Raw genomic sequence first — 21,062 nt, 5'->3', positions numbered from 1 at the left:
TATTATTTACAAGAACGGAACGTGCCTATATTGCAATTATTCCTACAATAAATCATATATTTTATACTTGTGTAAACCAAAAAAAACTTGTTTTAATGTATTCAGATTTTTTTACTGATAGGGTAATTTTCAGTTTTGCATCTTTTATTATCTTTGTCGAACCCTTGAGCTCAACCTCTATACTCTTTTCATGAATTTTATGGTCAATTCTCTTACTCCTTTCACGAAAGGTTGCGTACATATACACATTTTAATCTCCAAAAGCCCATTAATGGAATGAGAAAGAAAACGAAAAGTCGATATCACAATTTTGGGAAAAATTAACCAAGAAGCCGAAAGCAATAAATGACTTTTTAAAAAAGAATTTCATCATAACATTTATTGCTTGAATTGATTTACCGGAGCAACGGTACAGGCTTTCAATAAATTCATAAATGGCATACTTTTGAAAGAAATTTAGATGATTTGAAACTGATTTTTTTTTTACTTTCCTAATCATAAGATGCAAATACACGTGAAGCTTTTCTTACTTTAAAACATTGTATTATTTACGTGCATCTAACGAGATATAAAAGTGATTTAAATTAAATCTTAAATGCATCAATGTTATAGAATATTAATTTTCTACCTATCAAGAGAAGACATGAGTAACATCTAAGCCGTACGTACAATTCTATGATGAAGATTTTCAAATTCCTTCTCTGTTATAGTTCCAGTTAAGCCTACTCTCCCTCGTCCTAAAGAAAAGTATTCCTTCTTACTAGAGCTAAGATTCCCAGTAGAAACAGAATTTGGCGCCTTTTCGACGACGATCGTCTGCTTTGCGGCGTTGCCTCTTTTCCGCTTGCTGGAGAACATGCTTATCTTCTGCAATAGTCTCAGAAATGACGCCATACTCTCACCTGGCGGTTTCTTATAGGTATCCCGCCTCTTTGACCCCAATACGCAAGAAAAGCAGTCACAATCACGTGATTTATTTTTACTCAAGTCTCCATTCCAGTGCGCCCATACTTTGGGTTTTTGGTGCTAAACACTTGTTATATATATATGAAGTAAATACTATCGATTTCCAGCCATTCCCCAAAGAGGTAGGCCATCTAGACAAGTCAACTAACTTTGGCCAATATTGCCTAATTTTACGAATGCAGATCTGTTTTATTTTGTAGAAGGTCGCTTAGGGTTGAACTGAATTTCATCTTCAGTAATAAAAATATTCAGAAAAAAATCTCTATGAGATTGATGTGTTCAGAACTGTGAGCGATCAGTCATCATGCGAGAGCAGTATCCCAACGTAACTGTTGACTTTTCTAAACCCTGTTGCCTTTTTGATTAAAAGCCACTCAATGTTTATTTTGCCAAATAAAACAGACCGTCAGATTATTATGTAAATGACGCAGTTCTTCATTCTGCAAATACTAGAATTCCAAAAAGCCAGTATCTGTTGACTTTTCAGAGCAACTTCATTCCAGGACGATTAAAATGCTGCCAAATTTAGGCTTCAATCAAACATAAATGGAGAAAATTAAACAGCCTTTTCTCAACAAATGTAACGAATGTATCAAAGAATTTAACCAACACAAATAACGCACCAGAAGTACAACTTGGAAGTTCTTCGTTAAATGAGTGACAAAATTATTTCTAAGTGACGAAAAACTTAAACTTTTGAATTAAGTAACGATAATACTGAAAAACAATAGTGAATTTTTAGTAACCGTTGTAATCAGTGAAGAACGTGCAAACTGCAGTAGAACGTGCAACTCACAGTAAACTAGTAATACGAATCGTAAACAGAGAAAGCATCATAGTTGGATCACGTGCCAAGGAGAATTAAGCTTCCCCTGTCTACTAAAATCTTATTTCCAAGGTATACCTCTGATGTATCAGTGTTTTTCTTCAAAGTTTTGTGGAAAGTCATTTAAGAAAAATTGGTAGATTTCTGAAAATTTAAAATGTGGCAAATTATTAAAAGGATACAAGTAGTTGCTTATCTTTCTTTTAACTTCAGTGAATCGTTGTCGGTATTTGCTAGAATGACATATTTTTGAAATAAAATGTGGAAACTTTGCTTGAGCAAAGTTGTCCTTTGAGCAATAGTTAAACAACAGAATTTGACATGTTTGAGGAATAAATAAATAAATTTTAAAACCTAAAAAAGTAGCTTTCAACTTATGAAAGATAAAGTAAAACTGTTTTAGCTACGAAATTAATATTTTTGTTGACTATCACTTAACCGACTTCCGTATGTGTAATATTTGTTGATCAAAAACATACTTGGGTTCAAAACTCTCGAAATCATGCGGGAATTCCCAAGGGTTTTTATTTTATGACGCGTAATTGGCTTTATGAAAATAACGGGATGTCGATCCCGAGGGATATCAGTATATTAGGTACTGTTAAGTAAAGAAAAAGGTTCACTAAGTATATCAGAACGTAAACACACCACATAAAAATGCAGATTTTACAATACACCATCTAATTAGATAGCTGAAATTGCATTATTTTGTGTTACAGAAAAAAATTGTGAAAAAAGGACGTGGATCTAGTTTTAAATAAAGAGGAACGATTAGTGTTTACTTTTATTGATAAGACAATCGAGGAACCGCCGAGGGAGACATAACATAAAAATAAGACCAACAAATAAATTCTATTAGACGGAGATAATTGATCGTGTATCCTCTGGAGGGTAAATTACAAGTCAGACCAAACACTCTGGTGGAGGGTTACAGACTTATTTATGTATCTTTATTTACTCCTTATATTTCTATTCATTGTTTATACGTCTCGTGACGAAGATATTTGTTTTCTCGTATTGTCATTCAATGCTCCTTTTCATAACAACACTAAACGAACAGTCACGTGATCAGAGAAAGATTTGTATGATTAATAAAAGAATAGTCACGTGGTCAGAGGGAAACCACGATTACTGAGAGAACTCACGTGATCAGACAGATTGTAATTGATTAGCATGAATAATTTTTTTTTTATTATTAAAATTGAAAAGTTATATTAATTTTTTAAAGAATAGAATCACGAAATCAATATATAATACCAGTCTAGCTTTTTAATTTTGCTTTTATAATTATTTATTACTTTTTAAATAAACATAATTTTTATTCTTTATTGCAAAAGTAATACATTTTATGGCACCTTTATCGAAATCATCTTTCGTTACATTGTAGATAATAAGAAACGACAGAGAACATTCAATGAAAAAATACTTTTGAGAATAAAGAAGGAATATTTTTGTATTCATCTGGTTAAGATTAACGTACATAATTCAAGGTAACAAAATATTTTTACATTCTCCGGGGGAAATTCATTAAAAACTCTACTGCAAATAGACAAAATTATTTTTCAACCATAAACAAAAAGAAGACAAAGTTTTAAAGTATTTAATAAAATCTCTTCATGTTGTCACCAAATATTAAGACCATGATATATTTACATTAGAGATATATATGAATTAAATCATGGCGTTCTCTTAGGAACGTTAAACTAACAACCGTATCTTAGAACTAATAAATGATCCTCTCAATACAAAAAGGAATTGGGTCTGAACGATGAGCGAATCCGGTTCCAAATTGAATTTTATGTTTCACCTGCATTAAACTACGGTCTTAAATCACGAGGAAGCGTAGGGTATAGACATTTTTAGTACAGAAGAGACATGACACAGCAATGCTGCACAATTACGGTTCGTAAGATTTCGATATAAAGATGATTTGCAGTCATTTTACGACATACTTCCGGTTTCTGGCAAAAACGCCGGAAATCATTAAGGACAATCACGAGAGATCGTCATCGCATGAATAGAGTTAAATGAATATTTATTCGTTATTATACAACATTATTGCACTGTAATCCTTAATACCATTTTTCAAAGCTATTCAGTTGTTTCTTGTAAGTTAATGATCGATATATATACCAGAGCAAATTTATTTGACATTATTATTTTCTTCGTTTCTCCCATTCTGTTATGAAAGGATGACATAGAAGGTACAATTTACCAGAAAAGAGAAATACCATGAACCAATGCAGAGATCTAATTCTATCTAAAGACCACCGTATTTCAAGCCAAAAAATACTATAGTTATTATTATTAAATTCAAACATCAGAAAGGAACTTAATGCTTACGTGTTTATTCAAATATCTTTTTTCATTTGATATACGTATCTCTTTGAGACGTTTAATTTTCATTCTCTTTTGGAAAAAAGAAGGAAAATATGATTGTAATCGGTCAATTTATATTCCCAATGGAAAATTACCGTCGAGTAATGTAAGTAGACAAAATAGCCGAACTCAATCGGCCAAAAATTTACTTTTTGTCTCTTAAAGAATATATTGATGGTAATTTTGGAAGGAGTCTAGATTAATTTTCTTCGAGTTATTACATTATTTAAAACCCAGTGGAATATTAAATTCAATTATGACGCGTTTTGTGTTAGTTTTCCTTTTCTAGATCCCTGTGTACCGAAAGCAATTACCCATAATGCAATGGTGTATGTATTAAAAATCTAATAAAGGAAAGTTATGAACAGCAAATTAACCTTTTAGAATCAATAGAAATTAGGAACCAACTCCTGACTTCGAATTACATTAGTAAGCTGCGTTCAGAATCTTCACCGCTACATAGTACAAAATGGCATGGTAAAAGTTGAGAAAATACCTTTAGCTGGGTTAGTCCCACATAGGAATAAAGAACATTAATTTGTAAAATTCATGCAGTGCCTTCAAAAAGCCTGTTGAATACGTAGATATACATCTTCATTAACAACTAAGTTCAAGATATCTTAGATATTAAATTGGACAACTTGCTATAAATTTTTTTTAAAGATCATACCTGCTAGCTTAGTTGTTAACGCCTTTACTTTGTGTTTATGTGTTCGTCCAATAAAAAATGATCAGCAACACTTTCGCATGTAACTTTGCTAAGAAAATTGATAAAATCTTCCTTTTTGTGCAATATTACTACGCATCATCATTTTAATTATATTGAACAATATAATCATCCTTAGAAAATACTTGTTAAGACTTGTTTTACTTGAATTTATTAAATTAAATATATACGATAATATATGAATCATATGCATTCTACCATTTCTTGACATCAAATTTAAAATTTTCAAAATTGAAAATTTTAATTAAGTTAATCACCACAACTGACTGTATTTCACCTAGTGCATCGCTGTTAAAAAAACGACTTTTGTACAAAAAAATGTTTTTGAAACACTTTTCCCACCTATGCCACATATGGCAGCCCAAAGCCAATTGTAAAATAAATTAAATGCAGGTCAAAATCAAAGAATGAACATTCAAAATGTCGACACCTAAAAAATTCACGTCATGTGAATTTAATAGCCTAGTACCAAAAATACAACCAAACGTTCAAGTTTTCTTTTCAACTTCAGAGTTAATATCAAGAAACAAAATAAAGCGGTACCAAAAGAAAGTAATTTCAAAAGTTAAGTGAAAAATGAAGACCCGAGCAACAACTGTTCAAAATTTACAGGGGAAGTTTAAATTTAGTTTAAATGAAGGTAAATCTGAAAGGGTAAGGACAAAAAAAGGTATCCAAAGAAAATTTTGGTCACAATGAAAACACATGTGATATGTGAAAGCACTAGCAACCATCTTTAGAAAGCGAAGAGAATTTTTTTCAAAAGAAGTTAAAATTCCCAGATAGGAAGGTTAAAAATATTGGTACTCAATAAAAGGTCTAGATTCAAGGAATATTTCTCTCGAGGTCTTATCACTCCAAGGTTTAGACCAAGACGTCAAATACATTAGTACCCAAAAGAGGTTTGTCAGAAGAAATAACAAGTGAAATATAAAATCCCTATCATTAACCATTTTAAAGTAATGAATTAGAATAGATGTAATTCATCTCCAAGATAAAGAGACCAAAAATGATAACATCCATAGAAAGCATTATTCACATCGAATACACCTGGAAATACATGGAAATTATAAAAGATCCTATTACCAACGAAGCAGAAGATATCATAAATAATTTTTTTACAAAGAATGTCAATTTGATAGTCAAAAGTCAATTGTTAGGTCAAATTTAAATTCATCAAAGTAGTACAGTTTTTACCCTTTGACAGTTACCATTGAGTGTGGCCAACTTTCGGTAGTCTTGAACCTTGGGCATGTTGCCCTTAGAACGGTACGTGAATGAGAAATTTCATATTTCACCTAAAAATGTATTTCGGTGGACAAAACCTTCTCTTGATTACCAATAATCTCAACCCCTTTACTTTGATCTTGGAATTTACTTTTCAAGTTTGCCAAACATTTCTCTCCTCACTAGTGTTAATTTCAACAATGTCGATAAAACAGCGCCACGCTGCGGTGAACGCACGGGGATTCAATTATCAGACGACAATATTTCATTATTTCTTCCTTCCGTTTCAATCTGATTTCTCCCCGATTGTCATGTAATTGTCAGTTACATGAAATCTACAACTGCTGCAGGAGGAACGTAAGGTCGTATATTGCGGTGGATCGATGACTGGGGTGACACCGGTTGTCGATATGTTGAATGATTGTCGGAGTTTATATACTAACCACCCAACAGATTGACTCTTAAGTCGAGTTCCACCTAGTACATGATTATCAGAACTTTGCCGGTACGTATTGACATGTCACAGTATATATATAATACCTCACCCCCTCCGCCCCCATCAGATCGACTCTTAAGGACATACGATATTAACATAATATGTTCACAAACTCTACCAAGTAAGAAGAAGGTATGGTGTCGATACAAATTTTGCCCCGTAATTTTCTAAAAAATGAAACTGGTGTAAAAGTTGAAAACTTATGCTTTTTAAATAATTGAAATTCAATGCAAAAAAAAATCACACAAGTCATTTTTCTCACATGTGTTTTTAAATGCTAATTATGACGTCATAAACATGTGCATTTTCCCGTATTTTCTTAAAAAGTTGCAGAAGACACCAATTTTCAATGGAATTTTCTTTCAGATAACATTGTCCACAGGCATCGCCCACAAAGATCTTGAGATATGTGATTTGTTATTGAATTTGCACAAAATATCAAAAAATTAACGTGGGCGACGGCTGTGGACACTGTTTTCTAAAGGAAAATCACCCTTGAAATGTGTCATTTTGAGGCTTTTTCTGTTGAAAATAGAGAAAGGCTTCACATAAATGACGTCATATGTACAGAATGGTAAACCTTCATGCCATATTCTTTCCTGATTTATCAGTCATTTATTTAACTAATATTTAAGCCAGTTTCAAAACTTTTGATGTCATTACATTTTTAGGGCGCAATAAAGCTAAAACTATACCTTCTTCTTTCCCATTGTTATTTTTGGAGATTTTTGAGAAGATATTCTCTATTTAAATCATAGTATCATATTAAAATTTTCTTGCTAAAAAAATCAACATCCTTTTACAGGAGTGTTGAACATAAAATGATAAAATGTCTTTTTTTCAAATTCTGACTCTTTTAAAGTACATGTATATCAATCTTCCGATCAAAGAAACTATCAAATAAATGGCAATTATTCAATATGTGTTTTTAATTTGCACGTCTATTTGTCATCTTTAATAATGATTTGTAATTAATTGATAATAAATATTTAGTTTCCTTTTTTCCTTAGCAGGACACTTTAAAAACGTGCTTGAACTTTGTTTTACATAATAGTTTAACACATAACTCAAAGTTTGGCCCTATGTATATATTTTGCACATGAATTATTATTGGATCAAACACATTTTTTTCATCTTAAATAGTCACATTTAAAATTTTGAAAAAAAAATAGTTTGTTTCAAATAAAGATAAGCGTAGTCAGTCATTTGACCTTTCTAGATCTGCACTCAAAAATGTTATTTTTCTGGTGTTAAAAATGTAAAGAAATGTAAAAAAAAAATTTAAAAGAAATAATAAAATAAAATCATTTCAAGTTAATGACACCTTTTCTAAATTAAAAAAAAAAACCATCCGCCACAAAATAAAGGTCTTCGCTCAACGTTTTCGGTATGGAATTTAATCATTGGGTTGAATATAGTTAAATTAGCATTATTGAATCCAAATTTATTGTAAGAACTTAAACATTATGTAGATTTTTTTAAAAATAGGAGTAAAGAGAAAGGTCTGCTAAAAAGATACATGAATAACGAACCTCGATAAATGCGCCTTTTGCTCAGTAAAATGTATGAGAGTCTTGTTTATGAAAATTCTGTGTTAATGGGAAGAGAGCCTCTGAGGAATCGATATTCCATGCAACATTCTGAGAAGATCGTGGAGCTTTTTCACGAGTTGTGTCTCTTTAGGCGAAAGAGATAATCAAAAGCATTTTAATCCAAAACTAACATGTGTAATAACGGATCCTGAAAAAAAAATCACTTGCAAGCAAATTTATTCACAACATTTTAACATATACTTAAAGTTGCATTAAATCTTAATTCCAAAGAAAATATAATTTGGTAAAGGTATAATTTTATACCATACGATACATTAACTAGACATATACATATAAGTAAACTTTAAAGATATTAATTAAAATATTTTTATTACTAAGGATAAGGGCCTATAAGGACATGAAGAGAACGATTTGAAAAAGGAAAAGGCATTAAAATGAAGGTGAAAAATATTCTTTACTGACATACTATAGATAAACATGCAGAAATAGACATACGTTCGGTATCAACAAAATATTGAATAATTTGGTTAAATAAAAAAAAATGTCCCCTGAAATTCCTCTAACAGCCCCTGACATTTTTCTCCCACTCCCTGACTTTTCTGTGTTCCACTGTCATTATTCCTAACTACCTTGTCTATTCCCCGACTTCACCTAACTTTGCCCTTCCCCAATATCCATTTCTCTTATATCCCCTGACTACCCCTAGATATTCCCTGACTTTGCCCCTGTTTATCACTAATTTTCCCGGATTATCACTGAGTACCCCCTGATATCCCCTGACTTTGCCCCTGTTTATCACTGAGTACAACCTGAGTCACCTGACTTTGCCCCTGTTTATCAGTAAGCAACCCTTGCTTTCCCCTGAATTTACCCCTTTTTATTTCCGAGTACCCCTCAATATTCCCTAACTTTGCCCCTGTTAATCGCTGAGTACCCCTGATATCCCCTTACTTTGCCAGTGTTTATCACTAAGAACCCCCTGATGGTCCCTAACTTTGTCCCTGTTTATCAATTTGTACCCCGTGATATCCCCCTGAGTTTGCCTTTGTTTATCGCGTCTAAGTACCCACTGATTTCCCTAGTCTTAACCCTTGTTCATCACTGACTACCCCTTGATATTCCTTGACTTTGTCCCTGTTTATCACTGATTTGCCCCGGATTATCACTGAGTACCCCCTGATATCCCCTGACTTTCTCTGTTTATCACTGAGTACCTCCTGATATTCCCTGACTTTGCCCCTGTTTATCACTGAGTATCCCCTGATATTCCCTGACTTTTTCTGTTCATCACTGCACACCAACTTATATCCCTCTGATATTCTCTGACGTCCCTGTCAACTCCATTATTTCCCCTGAATGTCCTTGACCTCCATGTTTTTCACTGTTTGCTCCTAACATTATCTTGATCCAGAAACTTGAAGGACTAAAAGTATAATCTTGGTGCTATTTAAGGGGTGCAAATTACTATAGTTTTGATTTATTTTTTGTTTAAATATAGATTCATTCATTTGTTCACAAAAAAATTCTGCTGAAATGATTTTAGTAAATACTGCGTACTAACAATGTTAAAATGATAATGGTTCAAACAATACATGTACATGTAATTAAACATTATACATGTACATTGTAACATACAATACATGAAATTAGACAGAATATTTTAATAATATTTATTACTTAGTAAATGTCTAATATTCACAATAAGCACAACACAATTACGAAAGAAATAACAAGTTTATAAACTTCAATGGGAATTGAAGTGGGTCGGTCACATGATCAAATCCTGTGAAGGCTGAATGCCTTCTCAGAAGATTTGATCACGTATCGACCCACTTCAATTCCCATTGAAGTTTATACATTTATTATTTATTACTTATATATACATTTGAGATGGACAATTAAATATTAAATTATATATATTTGGATATAAATAATGCACTAACAAGTCGCCGTAGATTTCCGTCAAATGTACACAAGGTGTAAATCGGCTTGAAAGGCGGTTACCCTTCGAATTCTTCCGGCTTAGTATTCTATTTCGAAGGGAATATTTTGTTAAACGCTACTATTGATCAGTAATAATGAATAGATTTTTGTCTGGGAATACTTTTATTTGTGAAAATTCATCATTAATGCTGAAAAGACACAGGAAACACGTCCGATAATTGATGATAAAAAGTTTAAGGAATTTCGGTCACCTGAAAGGGATGGATGGATCTGATGGATTGAGATTTGTCCGAGCCAGTCAATTTGAAATCATGTATTAATTTGATCAAAAAACATTTTATCTACGATTTCAGTAACTAAAGGTATATTTATGATGTTAACATGGAGACACTGGCGACAGTTTACATTGAAGTACGACAGCGCCGATCGAGGTGTTTCTCAACTGTTCCTGGCGTGATTGCAATTCTCTGATATTTTCCAATAGATTTACACATTTATCGTGTGTAGATTTTAATGAAAAAATATAGTTTTAGCATATATTATGAACATTTAACTTAAGTTCTAACAAAAATAAGGATAAACTAAAAAGTTAGAGACTGTGCAGTTGACAAAAATGACATAGTATATGTTTATAAGTAACGGTACTACTAGTTATTATTGCGCCGTGTGATTCGGTCATGTTTGATCTATGACCTCCGACAAACTTCATACAGAATTGAAGATATTTTCTCTCTGTATGTTTGTAATACCACAAATGTGTATATTTATGTATAAATATGTTTAATGATATTCTCGTTTATTTGAAAGAATATACTCAATCTTTTTAAAGAGGTATGAATTTTTATTGAGGGTTTTACTTAGAAAGGACTCATTATTATTATTTTGTTTATTCAGGCAAAGAGTCAACTTCATTACAAATTATAATACAAATTACATTCATAAATCAATAAGGGATCGATTAAAAATTCTAGCACATGCAGTACATGTAGCTATTACATTAAAAACAATATCACTCCAGGTATTATCACAGTTATCATTATCACAGATTTATGCTGATCCCAAAGTCAGATCTTATCACATGCAACACAAATTAACAAATTTTTAATCAATCTTTGCCTAGGATAACCCATGAAAGCAATATATAAAACATGCTTATTTCCAATGGGGTCTTAAGATGGTACAAGTTGATTATATATGACTAAGGCAGCAAAGACAGAAAATAAAAAATAAAATTAAGGATTACATAATTTTCCAGGCCAGAATAAAATAATTTGACATATATCTACATATTCACATTTTCAAGTTCATACAAATTATTTTTAAAAGGTTTCCTAACTTTATAAAAATATTATATATAAATACGTTCTTCACTCCTTCGAGCTTCTTGTTTAAGATGCAACTTGACATCAGATTTAAAACTAATGTCTAGCTCTGTTGGCTATAGTTTTAACTTCTAATGGAAGAGAATTCCAGTTTAACTCATGTTGTAAATTTTGAATTAAATGCAAATTTATAACATGATGAAAGAAGTAAGAAATGAACACAGAAAAGTGTTATTTAATTGAGTTCTCTGCCCTTTGATGCAAGATGTAAACAGATAGATAAAAAATGAATGAAAGAAATTATTATAAATCAATGCACCATAACAACTATCTTACAAAATATTGGATGCATTTTCCAACAGCAAAAGCATCAAGAGTTAAACTGGCTCTGTTTGTTTTAAAACTTCTGACTTTTGTCTTATGACAATTTTTTTTCCAGAAGGCAATTCAAAATAGCTTTACTTTCTATGATTTTTTAAAACAACTTTTTAAAAATACAAATATTTATGCACAATACACGGATCGTAGTTCGTATATTTGATAGCCATTAAGTTTGCGATAAACATTCATATTAAAGTCTATAGATGATATACGTTCCTTATGACGCTCATTACATCAGTTTTATTTGTCAAATGTAAATATAATGAAAAAATAACATTGAGAATACAAGACCTATTCATTTAATCACAATCTATTGTAAACTGTATAGAAACTTTTAAACCAATTTTCCAGTTCATTACACAGTCAGTTACCTGATCTGTGCTGCGCTATTGTGATGTTATCTCTCCAGATTATAAGGTGTTAAGGATAGATTCATCATACAATGTGTGCATAATCGGTCAACGAGGAAATCGGGGATGTGTTAATTATTAAGGATATTGATCCCGATGTGAATGAACTGACATAATCTGATCATGCACTTCCGAGAAGGTAATCAGGAAAACGGGGAAATTGTTGCATGATCAATTAAAAATCTTCCAAGATAGAGTTGACCAGAATTAATAAAACCTGAGAGAAAGCGTTAACTCAAACATTAAGGTATTCAATGTATAACGACCATAACTTAATGGTCTGATTTTTTTTCTTAATCATGGAAGCATTTTGCAGATGTTATCAAATAAAAATGCTCCATCAAAAGAATTTACAAAAAAAATTATTATTGTCTAATTCATCACACCTAAAATTTTACATTAAAGTCTATGGTCAGCACATGTACATGTTTTTAGAATAGAGATTACAAAAAGTAAATTGAATTTCGCACAAATCTCTGTGAAAATATGTAAAAACCCCCTCTTTATTAAATTATGAAAAAAAATTTATTATTTACCAAAGACATTTTGAGAAATAACATTTTTTTCTTTTCATTAAGTGCAAATAACTCTTTAAAAACTTTGAAAGTGTGAAAAGTGCGTCTCTTCACGTGTTATCAGTCCTGTGAATATTTGGTTTATTTCACTTTTATCCTTATCTAGCAATGCGTTATTAACTAAACTCAAGTAGAAATTATTTAAAATTATTTAATACATCTTATTATACATTGAATACCTTAAAGTATTTTAAAGTTATACTGATATACATGTGCACGAATTGTGGATTATATTTTGATTAAGGTACACATGTATACATGGGACTTCGTGAGCTTTCCTCTTTCTGTAATATGATGTGAAAACAAAAACATGGTTTGTGAAACACTAATGCTCCGTGTAGCTGCTTTTGGCAAAGGTGTACTTAATGTTTCTCAAATGGAAGTCAAACTCCAAGGTCCCTTTTAAACCCACAGGTAGAAATAACAATCAAATTACGTAATCATGTATCCTGCATATCTGCATTTTTAAAAAAGTATAAAAATTTCAAAGTAGGCCAACATCTCACCCACAAAGACACCAAAAACTGAAAATCACTATTAAATGACTTTGCATGTTTTCTTCATAAACCAACATGTGACATTTTATTAATTATTGAAGAAATGTTTAAATGCACATGTATACCACCACATATATCAATATTAGCATTACGTTGCTTTGGGGAACTGGGACTTAAGCTTAAGATAGGAATTTCTTGATTTTTGAGCAGTTTATTATAAAGAATCACTGTCCAGTTAGTGTAGTATACCAGGGACACCAACGATAGTGGGAAACATGGGGAAAGCCCGTTATGCATAAATTATCCCATGTTTCCCACAATCGTTGATGTCCCTGGTATATTACAATAACTAGACAGTAATTCTTTAAATTTCTATTTCATTGTGGAGTAAAATTGTAGTTTTAGACTTTTAATATGTAGACATACATTTAAATTACACGAGGACTCCTATGCCAATTTCAATAGTTCTCGGCCGCTGACGTCAAACACAAAGGCAGCCGCACGAGATTTACATGCATATTTGAGCTCCTTAGCGTCAGACACAGAGACAGATGTGCACGAGATTTGCATGCATATTTGGCCTCATTACCTCCTGACCTAAGTATCGACCTGCCTAATTTTTATTCCGGTAGAATAATCAAGAAATCAACTCCTCTAACTTTCAAAGAGTTATCACAGAGAGAGAAAAAAAAAATTAAAAATTGATACATAAAGTTATAAATGAATCACTTACAGAATACAATATAACTTTACATATCCTAATCAAGATAAGTAAAGTTTCTTCCTTTAACATAGGTTAACAGTTATCTCTTTGAGTGACAATCAATATTCACAAAAGGATCTAACCAATAATAACTGTATGTTTCATAATTATAATAAAGGAAACGGGGGTTATTGCTGTATGATCTGTATGTTAACAGTTTAAATTGACAAGGGCAGTAGTATGCGTTCATGTACAAATGTAGCATTTTTTATTGTACCCCAACTTGCCAGATACTAAGATTTGTATCAGGTCTAACTTTTTCTTATGAGACATTTAAAATTTATAAATAAAGATTTTTTGGAGTAATCTTTGAAAACCAAATTCGGAAAAGTCAAAATCTGAAAGATAATGTCCATCATTATTTAGTGGGAAGTTAAAATCCCCAATATTCATTTTGGCATTTTCAAAATCTGTATATAAAGAATTTAAAGTTCCCACAGACCTGCATGACTACAGGGACTGTTATGGGCTTCTTACATATACATACATATATAGTAGAACACTCTACGGAATACTTACAATGCGTTTGTTGAGATGCTCTAATTCACTCTCAGTGGTTGGTTTCCTTTCGGAAGTTTCTTCTTTCTTACTTCCTTCATGGAGTTTGTAGAAAAGATACATTACTGGCGCCGCCAATACCGAAAGGGTACGAAAGGCCGTCGTTCGGAACCCACTTCCGGACTCCAATTTCCGGTTCTTTTGGTGACTCATGGTCTTAAATTGTGTAATCGGATTTCACGTTAGCGAGTAACGACGTTGATTCCGTCTTCAAGCATTCTAAAAATTAAAAACAAAATTATATCTCGGGTCACGAAGTTATCTTTGAATTTGAATTTACATGTCAATGTAATCCATAAGGAGTTTATAGTTAGTTTTTTCCCCCAAATGTGGAATAAACTTGCAAAATTAAATATTTTCCTCTCCTTACAAACAAGAAGTAAGAAAGAAGATTCGTCAATGTATTCTTTCCTTCGTCTAGTGAATATCACTTATTCTAAAGATGATTAATATTCATAAATTTCTCTTCGCTAAAGGAAAGACGCAAATAAGGGACTAAAAAAGAACAAAGATAAATATCACATCCAATCACAAATTATTGGAGATAAACATTGGGAAATACCGAACAATATAATTATACAAGATAAAAAGTCCATGAAACAATACAAAATAGGAGCAGAGCAAATACGAACCTCTAAAACATCAGAGGTGGGATCAGGTGCCATGGAGGAGTGAGCATCCCCTGCCGACCCTGCTGTATACTGAACCAGAATATTAAGTTTTAATAAGTAAACTTACATTGTTCAAACTTATGACAAACTTAATGATCAACATGAAAAAAAGAGAGTGAAATAAAGGCCTAAAAGCACAATCTAAATTACATTCCCCTAATATAATTAAATTTAAAAAAAAAAAGAAATAATGAATAAATAGAAAAAATAAACAAAACTTCGAACACTTGTTCATTCTCATGGAGGAATACCTTATATCACAAAAATACATTAGACTTTTTGAAGAAAATTTATAACTTTTTTTTATCAATTTGACACAATTCAGAATACAACAACGGAATATTTCCCAAGGTTTTTTAATAAGCCATCAAATCATCTTTTATACCATGCATGATCAAATCATATTTTAAGAAATGGCTTTTAAATTTAACCAATTAAAACATGTTAATTGTTAGAAGATTTTAGATCTGATTTAACACAAACCTACCCGACACAGCTTAAGTTACGTCTAAAGTAAAAAAAAAATCATTATCCCACCTGCTTTGATTTCGGAGACTGTCAACACGCCTAATTGTTAAATAAACAGGAAACCGGAGAGCTATTCCGGGACGTTTACCGAAAATTAATCATTTGTGTGGTTTAGGCTTCAATTTATTATTGATCCCACAGCATCCAAAGGAAAGTACCCTTACAGCAAGACCGCTTCATTTGAATACGAAAACATGTCTCACTATTGCAAACTAGAATAAATACCTAAAGGAGAATAAAATGTACCCCGGAACGAAATAGCTTTTTTAAATTCTCGCTGAATATTACGATGCAGAATTACACTCTGGGGAATTAAGAAGATGCAGAGAATTGATTAAAATCAGTTAGAAATTGTCTGTAATCGTGTTTGCTTTTTCTGATTTTCAAAGACTGAATTAAACCGTTCATGGCATCACGTGATCACTACCCATTGACTCGTTAATGGAACGATTTGGAAAGATCGAATCGCGGCTGTACAGTTATCATGTCTTCGCCTCCATGCAATAAATATCGATCTCTTATAGTTTATTTATATCAAAGTTGTATTACTCATCAAATTGGCTGGGAATTTTTATTCCTTTATACCATGAGCAGTTAGAGTGAGCAATACGAGGCTCGAGGTGAGATTCTTGTCTAAAATCAGATACCGTGGGTGGTAGCCAATATTTGTCTCAAATTCTGAGCACTCAATTTAAAAAGGAGTTTTATAAAATACAAAACTAACTAAAGGGAGCTAAAATCTGCCATGCTTGATAAGGTGGGCTTTACATTACCCGCAGACAGACGGACAGACAGAGAGACTGCATGAATACTAGAACTGATAGAAGGCAACATCACAGACACCTGACATAAAGTACTTTTCTTTTCATAAAAAATATACCTCTATCTAATAGTAGGGGTTATATTTAAAAAGAAAAATAAGTAACGTACGCCAGGTACCTGTTGGCAAATAAATTTAAACATAATCTTGCTTGACATACAGACCAAAAGAGGCTTTTACAGATATAGGACACAGTGACGCAAAAAAAGCACAGCCACTCGGCGTGTGTGACCCCTCGACAGGGGATGCTCACTTATCTATTGCACCTGGTCCCACCTACTTATGACGTTTAAGAGGTTCGTGTCTGCTCTGCTCCTGTTTTGTTTTGTTTAAGGACATACAGAACGTAGTCTGAACTTTGTGGTGTTTTTTCTCTGGAGTTGAAGAGTTCTACGGCCAATACTTAAAAGAACTGAATGCTGCAGTTTTTTGACTATAGAAGATGTACACTTATAATTATAACCATTATATCATTATATTTTATATAAAAGAAGCACTGTATATTTTGGCCTCTCGTAGCACTATAAACTTGCACATACATTGACTAAAAAAAACAAAGCAAAAAATCAATTACCAAATCGGTGTTACTTATCATTTGATCTTATATGTGACCTTTGATCTCTCAAAACTATATCAATATGTCGGTCTACATATACATACATTTAAAATCGTTGAAAGTAAGGTAATACTATAAAGCTTAATACAGGACCTTTGAAAAAAATTGCAGGGTTATTCACTTTGCGACCAATAATACGATTTTTGACCTTTGAATGTTTATTTCAATGCATAAAAATTTTTGACTCAGTGCTTTAGAAATTTTCCAAACAAAATCTTGTTCATAAATAAAGTGCCCACAATTCAAAGACTAGACTTTAACTAAGATTTTTGTCCGTTAAACTCAGAATTTAATTTTGAATTAAAAGAAACTTTGCAGTCATATATTCCAATTAGAGTTATCGGTCTTGTCAGAGGGTTTGTTACAACGCGAAATGTAATAACAACGCGAAATGTAATAAACCTGGATAATTACATTTTGTGTTATTACAATTTGCGTCGAGATCAACGCAGAATGTAATAATGTGCTTTTTCGTTGTTACATTTTGCGTTATTTTATTTTTGCACTGAAGACAACGCAAAATGTAATAAAACAATATGTAATAAAACAAATTATAATATCTTTTTTTTTGATTGCGTTTAACAAAATAAATCATGAAATTTATTCAAAAATATACATATAACCAACATGGGAAACACGTTGTACAAAATATTTAGAACTTAAACAATGAGACCAACGTTAGGGCTTTTACGGACATAAATACATCAAAATGTATCGTTTTTCTGAATCTGACTTTAGTTACATTGAGTACACTGTGCTAAATTATAAAGCATTAATTAAATTTTGTTTGGTGTATTTTTGATAGTCTTATTAAATTTCTAACCAGTAATTTAACACAAAATTTATTTAATTACCAAAGACTGACCATAGGTTCATTATTAGCTCTTGATATTCATGTTTGGCATGTGTACATTGGTTAACAAAGAAGTGTTTATGTGTGTCAAGCGAGGAAGGGCAGGGATAGAGTGGAGTCTTTACTTAGTATGTTTATCATTGTATATATTACTATGGACATGCAGAAACAATCCATTTTATCTTTTATTGCATGGTCAGTACCCACAACAATCTCATCTACACAAGAGCGTTTTTAATTTGTAACACCTATTATTTGAAAACATTTATTAAACTGATTTTAAATACATGTAGCTAATTAAATCAATAATCATGAAATTCATTAATTGTAAGAAATTGCATATATCTGTTTTTTCCCTTTTGTTTTATTTCCTCTTCATCGGCCACTACTCTATTAAAAATTGTGCTCAATCTGGCTGACCAATGAGTTTGTTATTACATTTTGCGTTCTTGCTTTTTGCTGAATCTCGACGCAAAATGTAACAACGCAAAATGTAATAATCCAAAAATCGTGTTATTACATTTTGCGTTTTACATATTGCGTTGACCTCGCCGCAAAATGTAATAACGCGAAATGTAATCATTCTCAAAAGTGTGTTGTTACATTTTGCGTTATTACATTCTGCGTTGATTTCGACGCTAAATGTAATAACGCAAAATGTAATAATCCATGTTTATTACATTTCGCGTTGTTATTACATTTCGCGTTGTAACAAGGGTTGATGAGCCTTAAAATATAGATATATTTTCTACCCATCCAATGACCTTTCCTATTTTTCCAGCATATATATTAATCAAATTTATTTCAATAATTAGAAAATGAAAAAAAAAATCAATGAATTTTTAGAAATAATTATAATAACAAAAAATTTAAATAATAAAAAGAAAATAATTAAAAATAGAATAAAATATATTGCAATTAATACCATTTTATATAATTATGAATATGGCAATTTATTTTCTTAATATTTAAAATACACGTACATGTACATGTATATAGCCGCCCATTGACTGTTTCAGTAATTAGACAAAAATAGAATGACTTTCTCCGTTAATTATCGTCTAAATACACCCGACAAGTTATAACATCTGCTATAATCAACCAAACCACACATTCAGTGGCAAAAAAGTGTCTAAATTTGAGAAAAATCAATACACCATTGCACGTGGGGAATTATTAGTGTTAAGATTTACACGTGAAACCAGAAAAAGTCTTAACACTGGTTAATTATGTAGAAGATACCACGGCTTGCTCTATCAATATCTGAAGGCAATACTTCTGGCTTGGTACAGGTGAAATATTGTACACTCGTACATTTGTTTTTGTTTGGATTTGATTTGTTCAATATCGTCGCAATTTAATTAGCTAAGAATTTTAAAGAACTTGTGGTTCTAATATATATATATGAATGTGTACAATTCTTGGTCCAAAAATTAACACGACATGGTATTTTCTAATACATTAAATGACCTAAAATTTGTCTTTTATATATATATATATATATTTATACGTTTACAAAACACAAATATACATACTATTTGAAAAAGGCCTCGCTAACCCTCAAAGCATACTAAAGCGCTTCATGTTATGTAACTTTTGTACTTAGAACAAACAAATGTAAATGTATGATATCGATATATGTACACACATCGAACAGATTTTGTGTTCAGTGTCAAAATACGTGTGGTCTTTATATAAATAGTGATTCAAAATTTGGGCTAGCTAGTTGCATTTGTAGAGTTCAATGCAAGGTTTATTGGGAATGGACTCAAAAACATTTCATACACATATTGTACTTGTAACTGTTGGTATGTAACGAATAAACGAACGTCATTTGATTAAACTTGTGTTAGCTATTAACTTAATATTATAGTGGCTCTGAATTTCAGAATTTGCCCTACCTTTTCCAGGAAGCGTTCAAGATCCCATGATGAAATGATGGTAACTCTTTACATGGATGGAAACCTTCCCCACAATCCCAAAAAGGAAACTTAGATTTATAGAGAAAAAACACTCAAAAAGTATTCTGCTTGATTCACTTCAAAACAACCCAAAAGAACGTTGAGTAAAATTGTTCGTGTTAAAATTCACAACTTCGCAAAATGGCAGTTTATAAAACCGGAAGCGTATGGTGAAAGCAGACGATAATAAGGAACTTCCAATAGTTTGATTGATTGAAACTTACAAGAAACATTTCATCGGAATCGGCTTCTCGCATCGGTTAGCACTTCCAACGAGAAAATTTTATAATATCGATCTCGGCTTCACTATTTAAAGAAGAATAACGGCTCCATGTCTTCTCGGCTTCATTGTGTATCCGCGTTAGCTGTGTATCATAAACGTATACCCTACCGGGAATTCAGAAGAAAATATCGCTTATAAAAAGACATTAATATCTACCAGCAGCACAAGAGAGAAAGAAATAAGACAAGGATTAGTTTTTTTTTTTTTTTAATCTTTTCTCTCCGAGAAGACGGGAAAAAAAGGCGGGCACCGTTTGTAACATGCAACAGACGTCAAACATTTCATTGAAGAAACATCCGCCTGGGGTTTAGACCTATAGTTCACGATCTCTAAACCCGGTCTTTGATCATAGGCTTCATAATAAACGTACATGGAATAATTACATAATTTTTTGGATTTCTTATCAAAGCTCTACCCATGTGGCTTTTCAATGACATGCATTTATGGAATGCATTTTGAAAGAAACCTGTCAAAGTTGAGAATGCTAATATTTCGAGTTTACCGATTTTTAGACAGTATCATTAGCCGATGATAATTAATTAGAGCTTATATTGACGCAAATTTGATCATCTAAGTCTGGTTTTCCGACGTGAACACAAATAGAAGCCTCTGTCCGTGGAAGATTCAGAAGAATAAGATGCATGCACTTTTTTGTTTTTCTAAATATTTATTAAGTATAGTGTTCCATTAAAATAATTTAATTAAG

General features: G+C 31.8%; 1 protein-coding gene across 2 annotated transcripts in view; it reads right to left on the bottom strand.

Moving 5' to 3' along the window:
- The window catches only part of LOC134247185 (uncharacterized), a 36,720-nt gene extending 16,105 nt beyond the window's left edge, over nt 1–20,615 (bottom strand). The window contains exons 1-2 of one of the 2 annotated variants that reach the window (XM_062729528.1): nt 20,014–20,615; nt 14,586–14,843 (exon numbers count right to left, since the gene is read on the bottom strand). In XM_062729528.1, coding sequence (XP_062585512.1) covers nt 14,586–14,777 — 192 coding nt within the window. In that variant the 5' untranslated portion in view covers nt 14,778–14,843; nt 20,014–20,615. Of the gene's footprint in view, nt 1–669; nt 1,252–14,585; nt 14,844–20,013 lie in introns of those variants that run through there. The other variant, XM_062729526.1, reaches the window with a different exon arrangement.
- Nucleotides 20,616–21,062: the final 447 nt, after the last annotated feature.

This window comes from Saccostrea cucullata, unplaced genomic scaffold (assembly GCF_032062105.1).
Source record: "Saccostrea cucullata isolate Sc308-1 unplaced genomic scaffold, CSIRO_AGI_Scuc_v1 ctg2011, whole genome shotgun sequence".
Classification (NCBI taxonomy): Eukaryota; Metazoa; Mollusca; class Bivalvia; order Ostreida; family Ostreidae; genus Saccostrea; species Saccostrea cuccullata.
Note: the sequence above shows the minus strand (reverse complement) of the source record. Positions and strands in the feature narration are given on the sequence as shown.